Source organism: Notolepis coatsorum (assembly GCF_963971535.1).
Source record: "Notolepis coatsorum genome assembly, chromosome: 4".
Taxonomy (NCBI): domain Eukaryota; kingdom Metazoa; phylum Chordata; class Actinopteri; order Aulopiformes; family Paralepididae; genus Notolepis; species Notolepis coatsorum.
The window spans coordinates 172,536,893-172,557,436 of NC_140168.1; the positions used below are offsets into that span (position 1 = coordinate 172,536,893).

Sequence of the window (20,544 nt, forward strand, 5' to 3'; positions counted from 1 at the left end):
TAAAATACTCTCTTCCGCCACAATATATTGAAACGACGTCCACTGTATACCCCACACTACTATAAACGTGGCCTCAGAAATCACGACACACGCATACTCGGCACGTAAATATATAAAATAGTGCCGCGCAAGCTAGTTATCCTAGCCAGCCTGTTGTGTCTAAGCGGTGTATTCCATGACAATGTAATAAATATTACCCTAAAATCCGCCCCAATATATTGAAACGACGTCCACTGTATACCCCACACTACTATAAACGTGGCCTCAGAATTCACGCCACACACATACTCGCCACGTAAATATATAAAATAGTGCCGTGCAAGCTAGTTATCCTAGCCAGCCTTGTTTACTACTAGAGTCTAGAGCCATATGAAATCCGCGATCACGGAATCGCGGACGGAATCGCGGAATTGAGCAATAAAAATGGAATTACCTGTAAAACGTGGAATATTGCAGAATTTGCCATAATTTGGACTGTAATTCCGTTTTCGGGATAACGGTGGAACGTTTGGTGCAAAGCAAACATGACCGGGACGCTAAAGCGTGTTACACCGCGCGCGTCACTTCCACACTGCTTCACAACAACACAGCAATGTCCAAGCGTGTAGCTGCTCCGGTATTAACAGCATCCAAAAAGCTACGAAATACCACACTAAACCCTAAATTCAGAGCAGAGCAGTATCCTAATGACTTTTATGCCTCCGGTGATAAGGTGTTTTGCTAATTCTGTCAACGTTCCGTGGACTGGACCCGCAAAAACACTTGCGACACTATTGTGAAATAGCTATAACGTTAGGTCATGATAGCTTCTAGCTAAATCTAGTGCACCCATCCATTTGTTTAATGCAAACGATTGTCATTATACACTGCCCTTTATAAACTAAATACACTTAAATAGCTATGTAACGTTATAGGACTATAGATGGAAATGATAGCTTCTAGAAGTTCTAGCTAAATCTGGTGCACCCATCAATTTGTTTAATGCAAACGATTGTCATTATACACTGCCCTTTATAATCTAAATAAACTTAAATAGCTATGAAACGTTACAGTACATAGGACTATAGATGGAAATGATAGCTTCTTGCTAAATCTAGTGCACCCATCCATTTGTTTAATGCAAACGATTGTCATTATACACTGTCCTTTATAAACAAAATAAACTAAACTAAAGGTGCCTAAATTATGCATTACTATATTTCATCACAATATAATAGATATAGCTAGGTTACTGACATTGTCATTGTGATAATGTCAGTAGTAGCTAGCTGTATCTATTGTTTACACTTGAAATATGTATTTTTATTTTGTCACAATATTAATTGAAAAATATTGTGTAAAATTGAACTGTATTTCTGAGTTGCAGCACTTAAAAACATTAAATGGACTGTTATATCTTATTCAATTGTGGACATTTATTCATTCCCACTTATTAGACACTATTTCTGATGGTAAAATGAGCATAAAAAGCAAAATACAGAATTCTGAAATATTAAAACGGAAAAAATGGAATTTGGGAAAAAATAAAATGGAATTTGGAAAATAATAAAACGGATTTCATATGGCTCTACTAGAGTCCTACCTCTCTACCCAGAGGTGCACCGCGGGTCTCCTTCACTGTCGGCCATCTCCTTCACTGATTGGTTGTTAGTGCGTGTGCTGATATCCAAGCTTGGAAAATCGATATATCGAAACTTTGCGACCACGTTTCATGTTTATTTCGAGGAAATAATTTATCGCGATAGTTATCGTTTTATCGCCCAGCCCTAGGCTACACGTCTCTCTTTTTGTGTTACAAATTGTGCTCACCAATATCAACATGGGCCTCTTTACTTACTTAAAAAAGGAAACATCAAGAAATATGTTTATGGTATTCCATCATGCCATGTGTGTTTTTTATATATTTTATAATGCTCATAATTATTGCTGAAGTCTTGAGTCATACAATACCCACTGAGTTTTAAGAGTTTAAGAGACAGCACTCACTGTATCTCTCTCGAACAAAGCTCCATGTTCTCCAGTAATATCTCCATAATCTGAGTTTGCAATGCATGTGTCGTGTCAGGAACAACAGAACCATTTTGATTGACAGTTGATTCTGCCAATTACGTCACACCGCTAGCACCCACCTCCTGCTGTTCTTACCACCAATCGGCAAGCGTGTATTCGTTTTTTACTTCCGGGACGTCCGCCATTGATTTTGACGAGAGATCAACAACAAACCTACCGGCGCTAATAACGTTATCTCGCTGCGGCCCCCGAGTAGACTTACCAGCGCTCCGCAGGATGACTAAACGGGGCATAATGATTTTACTGCAACGAATGTTATAATAAAAGCTGTTCTATACATTTGTCTGATTGAAAACTTTAACCGATTGCAGAATGGGTACAATTCATTACGGACTCTCTGAGCAAAGGAAGGAAGGACGTGAGAGATATGAATGAGTAATGCTTGCTATCTGGTCGGGTAAATAATATGCTGATGCTATTGAACGTGTAACTATATAACGTTAATGCCACAAAACGAATGCCTTTGTTAAGTAACTTTGATGCAGTAGTGTGTGTGGGGGCGGCGTTGTGCAGGTTGCTTGACTGAAACTTTTTTCAAAGTTTGAACGTGTGGACCAGATTGACGCAACACAAATTGATGGATATTTATCGGCTACTGCCGTCGGCACATTTGAGCTTATAGGCCGATGGCAGTCAACAAGGCACTTATCGGCCGATACCGATACCCGACCGATATATCGGTGCACCCCTAGTTCACATGTACTGACCTCATGTCTCTTCCACAGGAACACCATCTCCAGCGGGCCATCTCGGCGCAGCAGGTGTACGGCGAGAAGCGGGACAACATGGTCATCCCCGTCCCCGAGGCAGAGAGCAACATCGCCTACTACGAGTCCCTCTACCCCGGGGAATTCAAGATGCCAAAGCAGCTTATTCACATACAGCGTGAGTTGGGCCTACTTGTCTCGCGTCGGCTCTTTACATCAGCTTTTAATGGAAAGTCAACAGGGCCACATTTCGGTTTGTGAAACTGAAGAGTAGGTTTCAAGGCATTTATTGCAGGGCTTGTATAGACTAGAATGTTTTCTGGTTAACTAGCCAGCACTGCGGGGTTTCCAGTGTAAAGAAAAGCATTTTGTGCAGAGGATTGACTACCAATAGACACCATCATTGGGAAGTAGGGGTAGGGGTCCAAAATTCTTAAAGGAACACACTAGGGCTAGGGCTGGGCGATATGGCCTAAATATGATATCACGATATTTTCTGACCTTTCGGCGATACACGATACGCATCACAATGTTTTTCTTTTTTCCCCCCAAACAATTCATTATGAGGCTTACCAAGACAGTATTTGAGTTTGCAAGCTAACATTAAAGACAAAATAAAATACCCATGCATTTAGCATTTTTATATTATATATTAGATTTAGATTATTGGATTATTAGATTATATATTGCATATATTTAGCAATGAGATATTATATGATTTAGATACGAAATATGATGAATTGAAAATGGGGGACCCTGATGTAAACAAGACGAAAGTCTTTCTCTGGTCTGCATCCTCCAGTCCACTGTTGACTGTTGTTGTATTGAGCTGTACTGTATTGTACCTATGCTGCAATCTGTTAATAACGTTTATATTCATTCAGTCGGCAAACAGAATCAGTTTGATTGACAGTCGCGTCTGCCAATTACGTCACATCGCTTGCACCCGCCCTGCTGTTCTTAGCACCAATCGGCAAGCGCGTATTAATTTTTTACTTCCGCTATTGGAGAGCTCAATGAAAACAACAATGGCAGCGGTAGCTCGCCGCGGCCGACTTTTACCTTTTAGCTCTGCAGAATGACTAAACGACTGGAGGCATAATGATTTTACTGCAACGGATGTTATAATAAAAGCATTTCCATACATCTGTCTGATTGAAAACGTTATTAACTCTTTCAGTGCCACTCACGAGATTTCTCGTGTTTTTTTATAGGTGGTTGCTAGCCACTCACGAGATTTCTCGGAATTTTTTTTTTTAAATTTTTTTTGCGATCTGAAAAATTTTTGCATCACCCGAGCCTACCCGAGTATTGCCGAGCTGCGCCGGTGATCACTGTGGAAAAAAGCGCCCCCTGTCGTCTCCCAGATGACATAAGTGATTTTGGAATGGACTCAATGAAAATGAATGGGGAAAAAAATCCGGTACTCCACATTTTCCAGTTCACTGATCCAGCCGGGGTTACTAGAGTTCATTCTGGAGCCTCAGATCTCCGCGGATCATGGAGAACCACTGTGTCGCGTTGGATCCATACACGTATCGATTTTTTCGAATGGTGATCAGGAATTGGAATATACCAGTTGGATACCATCTGATGTCAGGTAAGGACTCTATGTTATCAGTGGTAGGATAATCAGAGTAATTTTGATGAAGTTATAAGCTGTTTTGTGAAATCTCTTCTTTCGTTTTCACTGTAAAAGTCCGAGAGGAAATCAACAAGGCGATTGTCCGCGCGCGGCCGTAATGTGCGTGCGTGCACGTATAATATTGATCATCTAGCGTTTATTTGAAAACGATTCATAAAAAGGCTGACGAATATCAACGTTGTGGAATATTCCACTAAAAGACGATTTTCATAGAATGCTCCAGAATGAGTTGTTTTTTATATCAAAACGGGGGCTTTTCTAACTGCTCTGAAACGGCAACGACGCGATAAAAAAACAATCTGCCTTCACAGCACTGTCTGGAACATAGTCTTTGATAATGCGATGGGCAGATTAGACACATAGCCATAATTTAAAACATAGATTAGGCGATATTAACGTTAACATTGGCGCGGATGGTGGCATTCAAGCGGTAAAATGGAAAACCAGGCATGGCATTTAAAGAGTTAACAGACCGCAGAATGGGCACAACGGAGTCAGCACGGGCTGAGATATGAACGGCTAATGCTTGCTATATCTAGGTCGACCTCGGTCGTTGCTATGTAAATACGCTGATGTTATTGAAAGTGTAACTATATAACGTCAATGCCACAAAACGAATGCCTTTGTTATCATAAGTAGTAACTTTTGATGCAGTAGTGTGTGTGTGTGGGGCGGCGCTGTTCAAAAGTGTCAACGTGTGGACCAGATTGACGCAACACAAGCCTCTTGGGCAAAACATCACGATATCCACGATACGTTTAAAAAGTGTATCGTTAATGAACTGTACCCGATATTTATATAATATCGTCATATCGCCCAGCCCTAACTAGGGCTAGGCGACATATCGAGTATACTTACCGTCGGTAGTGTGATAGTAAAGGGTTAACCTTCTGTAGTGTGGCAGTGAAAGGGTTAAACTGCCAGTGAGTCCCCTGAATTAATTCCGTGGTTGTGTGCCTCCCCAATGCTGCAATCAACGGCCCACAGTAAAAATCTAGAGACCAACTAAACGCCACAAATCAATCTAAATGGTAAATGGCTGCATTTATATAGCTCTTTTATCCAAAGCACTTTACAATTTGTTCCTCCACATTTTACCCATTCACACACCGGCGGCGGAGGCAACCATGCAAGGTGCCTACCTGCTCATCACGAGCAATTAGGGGTTAAGTGTCTTGCTCAAGGACACTTCGACACACTGCCCGGGAGGAGCGGGAATCGAACCGGGAACCTCTGCATTACCAGACGACTGCTCTACCTCCCGAGCCACTGTCTCCCCTACCCAAACCAACCAATCTATTGGTTAAATGCATGCTATCGCCATCTTGGCAGATAGCATCTGGCAGATTCCAGTAGGACAATCAATGCATTCACACACACATTAATTATTACTCTGTATATGCGAGTGATCCATCTGTTCACACTATTTCTGTTTTCTTATGGGAATTGCAGTAAGTTCCTTTTCAATATTCCAAATATTCAGTTTACTCGTGTGTACAGGGACATATGATGAACACCTTGGCCTGACCTGAAGATTCTAACTGCATGTAAACACCCTGGAATTAATTATCTCTAAAGATAAACTGTTCACTTGAAACAAATATAGGGCAATTATGCTAGGAGTCCATATCATAGTGGAGGTATGTAAGAGCCACTGGGAATAATACTGGATGAGAACCTGTGTATTTCCAAGGGAGACACTGGAGTCTGTTTCATTAGCTTAACTATATACACATACATACATAGTAGCAATAGTATCTAAAGTATATATGATTTAAATTAAAATAATAATAGAACTAAGAACAAAAGGCATAGGAATGAGACGTTGAGATGAGACAAACGCATGAATTAGGGTTTCGGCATCTGCCATGGTTAAAATAGGACAGATTTTTGTGATATTACGGAGATGGAAGAAGGCAATTTTGGTGACATTTTTAATATGGCATAGATAGACTCATTACCTAGGTCTGGCCTACATTTAGTCATTTAGCTGACTCTTTTATCCAAAACAACTTACAAGTTCTGTACGACAAGTCATCAGGAAGGGTACAAATCTATCAGCTGAGTAACAATGTTCATCAAGGTGTTGAGTGCTACAGTTTAGGTTAGTATATTAGGACAAGTGCATGACAATAAGGTTAGTTAGGGTTCGATTTATTTTATTTTTTTAATAATTGTTGAAGTGCGTCTTTAGTCGACGGCAAAATATTGGACGGGTTTCGGCTGTCCTAATTGTGGTAGGCAGTTCGTTCCACCAATGTGGGGCAAGGACTGATAATTGTCCAGCCTGTTGACTGGACAATAGGGGTGGGGGAAAACATGGATACAGCAATATATTGCAGTATTTTGCTTGCCGATTTATTTATAGTAGTGCTGTCAATAGATAAAAAAAAATGTGAACAAATTAACTAGTTAATCTCACAATTTTCTGTAGTTAATCTAGATTAAAAATAGCATTTTTTTACTTAAGACCGACGCATGTAACAGATATTTACTTGAGTAAAATCATGGAATTAATGTAGAATCAACACAAAGAAAGTATATTTAGATTCAAATACTTTATCTCCTGTGAAATACAAATGTTCAAGAATCACTGAAATAAAAAGAACCCAGGCCTATGTTAAAGTGCAGATTGTCTTAGAGGACGATAATGTCTTGTATGAACTACAAGTAATATAAATCATATTAACAAAAACGTGTTGGATGATTTTCAAAAAGGTGCATGAGTCGATGCAAAAAAGAACAGGCGAAGGAAATGCGCATCGGATTTGGATGTTATTCTTTGAAGTTGTGTTACAAATGGAACGGTCTTTCCCCGCCGAACACAAGTTACTTAACGTTACACAGGTCGCGCTATGCAGATGCTTAGCTTGCTAACGTTAAGATAGCAGTGTAACTTAATGTTACACTATGCATGCTTGATGAAAGCAGAGCTCTCCGTCTGTCTGCGTTCGCACCTCTCAAGTACCTAACATTCCACCCAAAAACTGAATTTCAGTCCAGTTTCTGAACTATTAACAGCAGAGCTGTTTTGTAATCTTCACTCGTCTCGCACACTGCAAGTAAATTATTTTTCCGGTTCGTACACACACATATTATTAGGGGCAAATACGAGGGAAATGCTCGCACTGTAGAGCATATATATAATTATATATATAATTAGTAAACTGTCTGGGGCTTTTCTTGCCCCCCTTAACTGATTTTCGAGGGCATTTGGTAAATTTGAGGGCATTTTTGCCCCAAGCCCCCGTTAATTTCGAACCCTGGGTCAAATCACATTCAGCATGCCCTCAGCTCGAATACGCATCGAATCAATGTTATAAGACATTGATATCAGGAGCTATCTGTAGCTACTGCTAGCCGGCTAGATAACGTTAAGACAACGCCTCAGTGAACTATTTAGTTTACTGGGACATATAGAGCTAACGTGAGCGAACAGAGGTATTATGCACTCTACTATTGCTGGAGCATTTGTTTATCAGCAGCTATCAGTAGCTAGCCAGCTAGATACCGTTAGACAATGCCTCATGTCATGTATTAAACTAAAAGTGAATAGTTGACTGGGTCATTGTTTAAACAGTAACGTTAGCTCACGGAGGTCCGCACTAGACTAGAGCAGACTGCCTCTGTGTTGATACGAGCAGAAGCACGGACTGGGGCGGATATGACTCGTTGCCACGTTTTTTTCCAAAATAAGAGCATCATATGAACCGAACGTTGCTAACTGCCGGAGCCATCGCGACGATATTATGACTGGAGCTGCGCTTGGGGCGGAAATGAGACCCGCACACGATTTTCAAAATAAGAGTATCGATATGAACTACACGGCAGGTGGCGGGCAGACCTCTGTCACTCGCCAAAACTAAAATATGCCTCAATTTGAATAAAGTGATTCATCTGATTAAATTATTCTTTCTTATTAAATCAACTTTCTTTAATGAATATAACTCTTTAAATATAACTTTAATGAAGGTAACTTTTTTTTAATACTATAATATTAGTGTAGCCTACTCTTTATCTGCAACTGTGAAGAAAAACCCCATTGGTTCTATCTAGTTTGGCTGCATACGCGACCGGAAGTAAACAAAACGGCGTTACATTTTTTGTAATGCGTTACATAATTTAAATTAATCTCAAATTAACGCGTTAATTTTGACAGCACTAATTGTAATTTATAGATACAGTGATGGACGATATTTAAAAATATATTTACATATTTGTGCTCGACAATCCCCATTTGCTGCAATAAGTTATTGGAATGAATCTTGCATGCAGATCTCCATTGGGTTGATATTGAAGTAGTGTTGTCAAAAATATCGAAGTATCGATACATATCGATACTGAATATTTAAAACGGCTTCGATACTCATTTCCCGAAGTACCGATACTTTCTGCAGTATCGGTACCAGCTGGCGAGTGTTCTACTGCAAGTTGTTGACGGCAACGCGCTGTTCAGCGTGCTTGCTCCCCGGTTCCTCCGAGTCCAGCCCTCCCCCTCACAGAGTCACAGAGAGCCGTCTTCTTCAGTTAGTAAACAAACATTTTAGCTGAAGATGGTAAATGCAGAGCCTCCGCAACTTGTGCTTGTGGATAAAGAAAACAGCAGAAGTGCTGTTTGGAGGTACTTCGGGTTTCAAGTAAACAACGAAGGACAAGCTACAAATGCCCCAATGATATTTGCAAGCGGTGTTAGAGCAGTGCCAGCGCCGATCTCCATAAAGAAATTAAAGAGGTTCGTGACAGCTGCTCTTTCAACGTCACTGACTGAAGCATTAAACCATTAACTCTAGTTTAATACATGATACGTTGTCTACTGATGGCTCATAATATCAACAGCTGATTCGTTGTAACGTTACAGCTACCAGCTAACGTTAGCTACTGCTAGCTCCATTAGCTTAGCTGGCTACTTGTATAATTACTGCATGGTAACGGAGTAACGTTAACGCTTAAACGTTATGTCGAGGTCATACAATACTACAGTCGACATAAGGTTAACGTTACCCCGTTTCCATCAAGTGTTTAAATAGCAGCAATCTTGTTGAAAATGTAACGTTACTAAAATGCTCCGAGCATAGCCTCTCTCTCTCTCTATCGCTACCCCTCTCTCTCTCTCTCTCTCTCTCTATCTCTCTCTCTCTCTCTCTCTATCTCTCTCTCTCTCTCTCTCTATCTACCTCTCTCTCTACCGCCCTCTCCCTCTCTAACGCCCTCTCCCTCTCTCTCTCTCTTTCTCTCCTCTCGTTATCTTTAAATAAAAACGAAACTGTTACTAACTGTTATATAAACAGTTCAGTTTGTCAGGTACATGCAACACAGATTACAGTGTTTACATCTGTCTGCTTGAGAAAATACCATGTTCTGCATTTGCAATAAAAATGATTGAAGTGAGATGAACAGTTATTTTTAAATGTGTGATCTAAAGATAAACAAAGGGTTTTAAAATTGTTATATTTATCTTCTCTTATAGTACCAGAGAGAAGCTAAATTTGAAGCTAAATTTGTTTAAAAAAAAAAAGAAAAAAAAGATATATATATATATAAGTATCGATACTTTTCAAGGTATCGTATCGAAGTCGAAATTCCAGTATCGTGACAACACTATATTGAAGTAGCCTGTGTTTTTGGGCTGTGATTTGCAGTCATTCCAGGCAAGAAAATGGGGTTCATCTCAGTTTTGCATGCCTTTCCTTGACTATTAGTCGACTAAGAATGTATTTTAGTTGAGGAAAGCCCTACACCTTGATTTACAGCGAATGTAGCGAATCGATTTGTCAGTGTTGGGTTTTTAAACAAAAACTAGACTGGGGAGCTAGAACATTGCCTATGAGGTGAGGTAGAAAAACTAGACTGTAAAGAGCTAGAACGTTTCCTATGACAGCCCAAACCCACTGAACGAGGGCGTGAGGCGCTTCACTTTCGCTCCCATGTTAACACTTTCACTGCCAGCCAGAAATTCAGAAATGACAGCCCCTGGCCAGGATTTTTGGGCGATTTTGGCGATATCTCATGATCTTAGCGGAGCTATTTCTATATTTTATATTATAACTATGGGGAAATGGTTTGGCTCATTTGACGACGACGAGTTGATGTACACTATGAAAAAAAACGTTTGTTTCTGCATGTCTTCGTTCGTTCACAATTACAAGTTAAAAAAAGGTAAATAGAGGGGAAAATCCAGGCGGATTTTCTCGAAAAAAAGTTACAAGCCTTTTTATGCGAGCTGCGCAATTCCTCGTTGCTGCTACTCTCAGAAGGTACTTCTGTATGACAACTAATAAAGAAACTATTTAGAAAAATCCTTCTTTGTGTGATACAGAGTGAAGCATTTTTCACGATGCAGGGGGACTTTGCACGATGTGCAAAAATATCTGGTCTCACTCCTGAGGTCACGCCTACTGCAGACTAGGGATGGGTACCGAATTCGGTACTTTTGAGGCACCGAACCGAAACACGTCGGTACTACCGAGTATCGATTTTTACTTTTTTCTTTTCATGTCAACGTTCACATGCACAATATATGCTTACCTAGGATTTGACTTGATTCAACAACAAAGCAGTCGGAGCAATGACCAGCCGAAAACTGTCGAAATTGTAGTTATTTGAAGTTTGGATTTTTTTTTTACGACTGAGTTAGGTCAATTACATTTCTTGAGACTAAAGTACCGAAAAAGGTACCGTTGGGTACCGGTATCGATTCACAGGTACCGGTATCGGTTCAAATGTGAAAGGTACCCATCCCTACTGCACACCCGACATTTCCTACACGGTAGCTTTTGCTTGGGGGTGGCTTTGTACGCCACCATGACATGTTTCCCAAAGCCACCCACTAATCTGCTCTGCGGGTCCCCCAGTGGGGCCCTAGGGTCGTGCTGCCTGCCACACCCCACCTGCTCAGCCCCTGCCTCCTCACCCCCACCGCCGCCCTCCTCCTCCTCTGCCACCCCAGGAATTTTCAACTCCTCAGCCCCTGTGTAGGTCCGCCCCACAGCCATGGTGTACCGGAGGAGGTTGTGATAATACCCTCGGGGTGCCTGGTTCTGTACAAGACAAAAGAGTTGAACATACATATTTGGATCAGATACAGCACAAACTTTTTAGTCCACTTTCCAGTCTTACGTGTACACGGATAGTACGATAAGTTCTGATCCATCTGGTCAACTCCTTTCATATGTTTATTATAACACATGATGGATGACGGCTTGAGCATCTCCACCCTCACTGCTTTGCCCTTCTGTTTCTGCCACACTTTTGCCATTTCCATGGTGTCCTCATGGAAGCTGGTGATCGTCTTCACGATCCTCTTATCCCGCCATGCCACGATCATGACCTGCTTGTTGTTGACAGCAATGCGCTCCCCCACACCGATGTCAGCATTGGTCAGGTTCTTGATGATGGCTGGCTCCCCCCGGTGCTTCCTGAGGGTACCACAGACGTCGGTCCTCAACTGTCGGAGCCTGGTGGACATACTAACGGAATTGTCGAAATTGTCCATGTAGAGTGAATGACCGGCCCCGGCCAAACGTCCAAGCAGACCGACGACCGTGTCCCCCAGCATCGCGCCATCCCGGCAATATGGCTTGAAGGCGAAGCAATATCCTGTGCGTGATTCGCACGGGAAGTATGACTTGATGCCATACCGGGTTGGCTTGTTGGGGTTGTAGACCCTGAAAGCCAGGCGGCCTCGCCATGCCATCAGCCCCTCATCAATGGCGATCACACGGCCGGGCTGGTACAGTTGCTTGCACCGCACATTCACGTGATCAACCACAGTGCGCACCTTACAGATTTTGTCTCTCACATCTAGGGATGTGTTGTCTGCAAAGTGGAGGAAGCGCCAGATCAACTCGTAACGGTTGCGTGGCATGGTGGCTGAGAAGAACGGTGTGAGGATCGTCGTATCCGTGGTCCAAAACATGTCCAAGCGAGGCTTCCAAAGGACACTGCTTAGGAAGATCAGGCCAAGGAACTGCTTGAGCTCCTTCAATGTGAGGGCCTTCCAAACCAGTGCCCTGCTACTGGTTAGCGTGGGATCCAGCCGGGCAATGGATTGATCAGCGTACAAGTTGGTCTGGGCAACAATGGCGTTGAGAGTCGTCTGTGAGGAACAGATCTAGCCATGCTGCAGGCCGGGGAGAATTCAGTGCCTCGGCGTCCTGGCGCAGCCCCGGTTGGGATGTGAAGGGGAGCCCGAGACCAGGCATTCTCCTGGTCCTGACGGCTCGCCGCCGACCTGCTCTTCGCTCCTCGTCGCACCCCGCGACCTGTCAATTATACAAATATACAATTATCATAACACCCCTACTGTAGACAAACATTCATATACCACGTAGTTACAAACTGTGAGTGAATGAGTAAGTGTGTGTGGGGTTCAGATGTCAGAGCTGGATGTGGTGTGGGGGTCGGAGGTCAGAGCTGGAAGTGGTGTGCAGAGTGAGGCCAACTTACCACTCTTAGATGTGCGCTTCCGCCCTGCAACGGGTTCCGGAATGTGCTGACTATCATCCGGTTCTAGAATCACATGATGTAATACATTACAATATTGCAATGTATTGTCCTTTTATTTACATGATATATATTAGAGCTGGGCCGTTAACGTGCTGCGTTGACGCGATACTAGTATCGCGCGATAATATAATTAACGCATTAATCTAATTTTTTTTTTTTTTTTTTTTTTTACCTTATTTACCCAGGGTAGGTTCGCTGAGCACAGATGCTCTTTTTCAGGAACGCCCTGCTTCACATTCACACAGTTCCATTCACACCTGGGAGCTGCCCAGTACGACCACAGTTGACACCATTGGCCACTGAGCAACTCCATAGTTCAAGTTTGAAATGCTTCTTTCTGTTTTGCTCCAGAGTGTGCTAGATACTGTACTGTACTGGTAATATTATTTATTTGTGTTAACTTCTGAATAAAACAACTTATTAAACACAAGTACATCTTATTGAACATTATTTTGATATTTTATTACCAATTATCATAGCAAAACAGCTTTTTCAAACGGTCTGTAATGCATTTTGGAAACGGGAGATGGGCTCATGGTGTAATGGGCCACCTGGCCTGAGAAACATGAGGAAAGAAAAACTAAGGACTTACTTCTGGTCATTATTTGGGTAGAACACACATATTTTGAATGCCTTCGGCAGGTTTTTCTTTTTTGAGCCATTTTAATCTAGATTAATCTATGCCCACCTCTAATATATATATATAGCATTATGTGTTATAGTATGTACACTCACCTGCTGGAGTAGGTGACGCTCTGTCGTGTGGGCCATCGTCACTCTCTGCTCCAGAATCTGAATTGAATTGAATTCATTCAGTCAGTCAGTCAGTCTCATAAAACACAATAGTAATACATTTACATACATGAATGCAGTTAGTACATACCCAAATAGGGGGGTGTACCGCCACCATCACCACCTGACGCTGAATCTGTGTCGGAGCCTGTAATGCAGACAATAATTAGCTGTCTTCGAAATACAGGTAATTGCGAGTATGCCTCAAAACTGGGCATGCCCTCTCACAGTGTGTGTGTGTGTTATGGACTGTGTGGTTTTGATAATGATTCTAGCAGCTGCATTTCTTATGAGTTGAAGACTTTTCACAGTAGAATACTAGAATCATTATCAAAACCACACAGTCCATAACACACACACAAGCACAAGCCCTTGTAAAAATATCTTTGATGTAACTTCAAAGTGATGCATTTCTATTGATGCACAGCAAGGGCTAGGTGGCATCAAAGTGCATTTATGTCATGACCTTCCCCCATAGACAGATTGCTGAGTGAGCACATGTTCAGAAAAGAGCACATGTACAGGCCTTGGTTTAGAACTAATTCCATTAGAATATAAAATACAAAATAACTTGGAATTAGACTGAATCTAATCTCAAGAATTTAGCTGTTTGAGTTGAATAGCAAATGTCCACGATAGTCTAATTCATCGATTTGAACCTGTATGTATATTTATATACATTATACTTTATACTAGAGGTGGGCATAGATAAATTTTTTTAATCTAGATTAATCTATGCAATCCTGGATTTAATCTAGATTAATCTAGATTCAAATGGCTCAAAAAAAAAGAAAAAAACCTGCCGAAGGCATTCAAAATATGTGTGTTCTACCCAAATAATGACCAGAAGTAAGTCCTTACTTTTTCTTTCCTCCTTATGTTTCTCAGGCCAGGTGGCCCATTACACCATGAGCCCATCTCCCGTTTCCAAAATGCATTACAGACTGTTTGAAAAATCTGTTTTGCTATGATAATTGGTAATGAAATATCAAAATAATGTTCAATAAGATGTACTTGTGTTTAATAAGTTGTTTTATTCAGAAGTTAACACAAATACATAATATTACCAGTACAGTACAGTATCTAGCACACTCTCAGGAGCAAAACAGAAAGAATCATTTCAAACTTGAACTATGTGACATGGCTTGAATCAACTGCTCCAGTGGAGTTGCTCAGTGGCCAATGGTGTCAACTGTGGTTGTACTGGGCAGCTCCCAGGTGTGAATGGAAAAGAACATCTGTGCTCAGCGAACCTACCCTGGGTAAATAAAGGTAGAAAAAAAAAATGTAAAAAAAGAAAAACATTTTTTTTTTTTTTTTTTTTTTTTTTTTATAGATTAATGCGTTAATTATATTATCGCGCGATACTAGTATAGCGTTAACGCAGCACGTTAACGCCGTTAACGGCCCAGCTCTACTTTATACACACTATGCACAGTACATTCGTCACAATGAGCTCTGCACTTACCGTGAACTCGTTGACCAATGCCTAACTCGTCGTCAGATGAATCCGAGTCTATAATAAATAAATTATAACGTTGGTCGGCGAATTATATAGACTATGAAATAAATATAAACAGTAGGCTACATGCGTCAAAATGAGCCAGATGATAAAAAAAATAAAATAAAAAATCTCTTTTTTGGCAGTCAGGCCACTGAATTTAGAAGCAGGCCAGGACAGTGTTTCTAGTTGCAGCAGCGCAATAGTTAGATAACCTAGGTGGGGAACAACCAGGAGATCACTGCAACTCACACAAGTTGGAGAACTATCTCTCTCTCTCTCTCTCTCTCTCTCTCTCTCTCTCTTGCTCTCACACACACACACACAAAAGGTGCCGCATGTGATTGGTGGAGGCGGGACCCTTACAAAAAACTGTTGTTGCTAATCATTGACGCATGTTAGCCTGTAATAATCCCCCCCATAAAAATCTACTTTGCATTTGATATATTGCAAATATATGCCATCACACACACTGGCATTTAAAGGGTTAGAATTATAAAATGTATATGTGGTGTTATGATCGGGGCTGAAGTTGAATAAAAGATTGTATTTTCAATCTGACATTACAAAAAAACAGAAAATCCTTCAAAATCAGTGTAGTTGCTAATCATACATATGCTAGCCTGTTTTTTAACAATAATTTGTGATGCCATCACAAACACTGGCATTTAAAGGGTACAAATAAAAAAAATGCCTGCACCAGAATGCAGGAAATGAAGTCTTTGTAACAAGAAATGTCCTGGTGGGGGACCCCCTGCTTAAAAAGTGGCCTGACTGGGGCTATATTTTCCTGGCCTGAATGATTTCCCCAGTCCGGCCCTGGTTAAAAGCCTCCAATGCTTATTAGTTTGTGTGCGTTTGAACGTGTGCATGTTTCAACCATACATTTCCATTTATATAAAAAAAAGTAATTTTCTTTTTTAAACTTTTTTCCCCTCCTATAATAGTGAGGGTCGCGGCTCTCTGACCCCGTTATTTTTGGGTCGCGGCCTGAAAAGTTTGGGAACCCCTGTCCTAGTGGGTGAGATGGGGAGGGCACCGGCAGGGCTCTACGCTAACCTTTTTCCCAAGGAGCACAAATGAAAAAATTTCGGACCACACAAAGAAATTTAGGAGCGCAGTGAAAAAAGTGTTTATTAACAAACTATTTATTACATGCATATTATACTGTGTGTGTGTGTGCATACTAAGGGACAAACATCTGTGCAATAGCACCACCAAAATCACACATTGGTCCATGCCTACTAGACAAAGGATATAGTAGGGCTGGGCGATATGGAAAAAAATCATATTGTGATAACGATATGATAATGTTATCATATTTCTCGATATCAATAATTATCGAATTGTTATAAGTATAATCTTTTTTTTTTTTTTTTTTTTTTTTTTAAACAACATATGTATGTTTATTTTGCAGCAATTCTTTGTCATTGCCGCCATCTTTAGTGTTACATCCCCTCACACTCCAGTTCTCAGGCTGCAGCTGGTTTAAAAGCGAAAGTAAACCGGCTTCTCTGCTGGCTGTGGCTCCAGGGGAGTTGAACAGTTCTGGCTCTGCTAGTTTATTTTCGATCTTTTGGCGCTTTTTTGGTGGACAAACCACCGCACATGTGCACCATGACTCGTGACTGGAATCTAGTTCTGCTAGCACACATAGCCTACTGTGTACAGACGGTTTCAAACTGTATTTTAAATTAGAAAGCAAACAAAATAAATGGACAAGAGAAAAATAAATCTCAATTTGGTCAGTATTGTCATTTGGACAAGCAAAGCCATTACTTTAAGTTGCAGGCAAGAAAGACAAGTCAAAACTGCCCTGTTGCAGGTCACAAAAAAAAAACGATTTTTCGATTTTTTTTTTATTTCGATATTCGATATCGATTATTAAAATATATCTCTATTTATCGTTATCGTTATATCGCCCAGCCCTAGGATATAGGTTGTCCAGCTGATTTTGTATGTTGTAGTGTTGTCACGATACCAACATTTTGACTTCGATACAGATAGGAAAGGTAATGGAATATATTATTAGATGACCGACATGGAAAGTTCTTTATACAATTCCATTGTATACATTTAGATACATTTGATAAATGTTTGGTCATTTTGAGTGGGTCGTGGACGTGGATGCGTGTGTAAAAAAATTAAAAAAAAGTTTAAAAATGTATATATATAATTTTTTTTTTTTTTTTTACTACCTATCTTTGTGAAAGTGGCTTCTCAGCTCTGGTCCAGCTGAAGACAAAGCAGAGGAACAGATTGGACATTGAGCATGCCCTCAGAGTTGCTTTGTCTACCATCACTAGAGATGTTCCGATACCATTTTTTCCTTCCTGATCCGATTCCGATACCTAAGCTTTGGGTATCGGCCGATACTGATCCGATACCAGTGCATACATAAAAAAATAAAAATAAAATATTATATAAATTATATATATATATATATATTTTTTTTCTTTTTTATATACATATACTGTTTTATATATACTGTTTTTTTAGTAATAACTAGAAAGTAATGATATTTATTCAACAGGTGATTGTATAGATTAGTATTAGTGTAGAAATAATCGGAAAGGAGAAACGCACAATTTCTATCTTGCGACAACACAAAGCTGTCATTTATTATATTTTTAGCACAAGTGACAGCTGTCAGATCTATGCCGTGCTAGCCTCTGACAGCTCGTAGTAACCAAACATTTTATCAATGACATTCCACCAGCGCGTCTTCTCCAAGCCCAACCCCAAAACCAACCTCCTTAAAGCGACAGTGCCCCATCAATACATCAACGCAATACAATGGTGAATTATGTCCATAGTACCCACTACATTAGTATCATTAATCAATGAGTATGGGGCTGCGGCACTGCAGATATACCCTACTCCAATGATCCGCATGGACGTTAGACGTTGTTGCACTCGCTACCCAGTCTGTAAGCTAGTAGCAACGTTCATGTTGTGATTTTCGATGCAAAATAAATATTCAACATTCTCTTTTGAGACTCCGCCTCAGACTCTTATCCTTTGGCACTTGGAACTTGCTGTACTTTGCTTGCAGGTCTGCAGCCATTATTGCTGGATTATGAATAGCACCAACTTTAGCCACGGTACCGTTATCAAGCTAAGCTAGCTGACCTAGCTCGTCTTCCCCGCATAGACATTTGATAACGTTAGTCAGCTAACGCTAGTCAGTAGCTACTTGACTTAAAGGGGAGATGAAGCATTGGACAATGTGATCCTAGTTTGTTTGTTGTGTACCTTGTGTAAGACAGGGTCCTATAATCAAATGTGAAATCCTGCTTATTTGTCTGAAAAATCTAATATAATTTCCCTGTTTTCCCCATGGGCGCCGCCATTTTGTTGCTGACGTCACTGTGTTGGTTTGGTCTGGTTAGCTGCCTCGAACGAATTTTACCGCATGAAAGAGAGGAAAGTTGGTTCATTTCCACAAATTACCAGTGAAAAGACCAGTTTTGTTGGCACGTTGGCTGGCTACACTGAAGCGGCGCGATCCACCTGTTGGACAGTGGACGAAGATCTGCGGCGAACATTTCATTGCCTCGCATTATGTTGTTGAGGGGGCCTTTGAAGAGGATGGGCGGTTTGTCCAGAAGACCACTAATAAGCTGAAGCCCGATGCGGTTCCCTCGGTCTTCGACTTCAGTGGCTATAGTGTAGGAGAGACAGACAGACCAGCCCAGGCAGTTCAACCAGCGTCAGCCCTGCGCCGGAGAGACTGAGCTCAAAGCTTGTACCGCAAAAGAGCGAGAGGTATAATCAGGGGTGTTGGATCAGTGTTTCGCATATCATCTTTGCAGACTGTCTATATTTGGACTAGCCACCTGTAGTGATATGCAGTAGGTACTATAACGTTAGCTTTCTGTATCATAACGTTAGCTTATTAAATGACTAGTCTCACCTGATACCTTGTTAGCTTCTGTATCAGAACGTTAGTCATAAATGTCATTATGAATTGAAAATGGGGGACCCTGATGTAAACGAGACGAAAGTCTCCACCTGATACCTTGTTAGCGTCTGTATCAGAACGTTAGTCATAAATGTCATTATGAATTGAAAATGGGGGACCCTGATGTAAACGAGACTAAAGTCTTTCTGTGTGTATTGAGCCGTACTGTACTGTACCCATTCTGCAATCTGTTAATTAAATTTAGTTCAATCAATTCTATTTCTTCAGCAGCTGTTTGTCCAGGACCATCTTGTGGAGATGAGTAAAAGCAGCAGAGGCTATGTTTACATTTGGATTGTCTCCCCAGATTTCATGTTGGTGATGTGGTGAACAGTGATGGGAATAACGGCGCTATAAGTAATGACGTTACTAACGGCATTCGTTTTTTCAGTAACTAGTAATCTAACGGATTACTCTTCCAATCTCAATAACGCCATTACCGTTACTGCAAATAAATGCGGCGCGTTACTATGAATGAACCTGTTTCTTTCATCAGACAGATATCTGCGCTGAGGGGCAATATGTTCTTCCTTGTTTAGTGCGCAAATTCTCCACTCATCTCCTCTGCAAGCACTGCTCCACTGTGTGTGTCTGTCTACTCTGGTCCAATCACATTCAGCGTCCCGTCAGCGTGTCTCCCCCCACCCACAGTCTGCGAATCAGAGCAGAGTAGGGCGGGTCTTCACGGAATGCATGTTGTCTTTCAGCGGAGCGAGTCAGAGCGAGTTGACAGCGCATCGACAGGTAGTCTAATCTGCGTGTACTGTAGCTAGTAACCTCATTCCCAGTTGTATCCCCGTGAGATAAATGTAGCTAGTAGCCTAGTTTCGCCAGCAGGCAGTTAGTAGAAAAATGTGGCATGTTCAAAGAAAGTAAAAGAAAAGTCGACAGTGAAAATCGCTGCAATTCAAAGCTGCATGGACTAAAAAATATGCGTGCATGCATCCTCCCAGCACCAAGAAACGGTAGCTCTTGTGAAGAGTTGCAATATGAAACGCCACTATGAAACGCCACTATGAAACAAAACAGTTATTTTGATGCAGCCTTTCCTCAGAATTCAGTGCTAAGAACCACAAAAATAAATGGAATGAAATCATATCAAGCTGCAAGCAGAATTATTGTTAAAAAAATGCACATGCATTTCCATAGCTGTGGATGAGTCCACTGACACCACTGAGAATGCTCAGTTGCTGGTGTTTGTGAGGTTTTAGTGAGTTTGTTTGTGAGAAGAGTGGATCAGTTGTACTTTTTTTTTTGAATACTTTAAACCCTTTTTTTGTGGAATATTTGATGCGGCCCAGGCCCAGCCTCACCCAGACTCTACCTCCAGCGGCCCCCAGGTAAATTGAGTTTGAGACCC

At 41.2% G+C, this 20,544-nt stretch overlaps 1 protein-coding gene across 4 annotated transcripts in view; it reads left to right on the plus strand.

The window, feature by feature from the left end:
* LOC311227287 (enhancer of polycomb homolog 1-like) overlaps positions 1-20,544 on the plus strand; it is a 186,777-nt gene that overhangs the window by 107,560 nt on the left and 58,673 nt on the right. For 3 of the 4 annotated variants that reach the window (XM_084312883.1, XM_084312881.1, XM_084312882.1), the window contains one exon: positions 2,796-2,955. The exons of the other annotated variant lie outside the window; for it this stretch is intronic. In XM_084312883.1, the coding sequence (XP_084169009.1) occupies positions 2,856-2,955 (100 nt within the window). In that variant the 5' untranslated portion in view covers positions 2,796-2,855. The remainder of the gene's footprint in view (positions 1-2,795; positions 2,956-20,544) is intronic. 4 annotated transcript variants of the gene reach the window in all.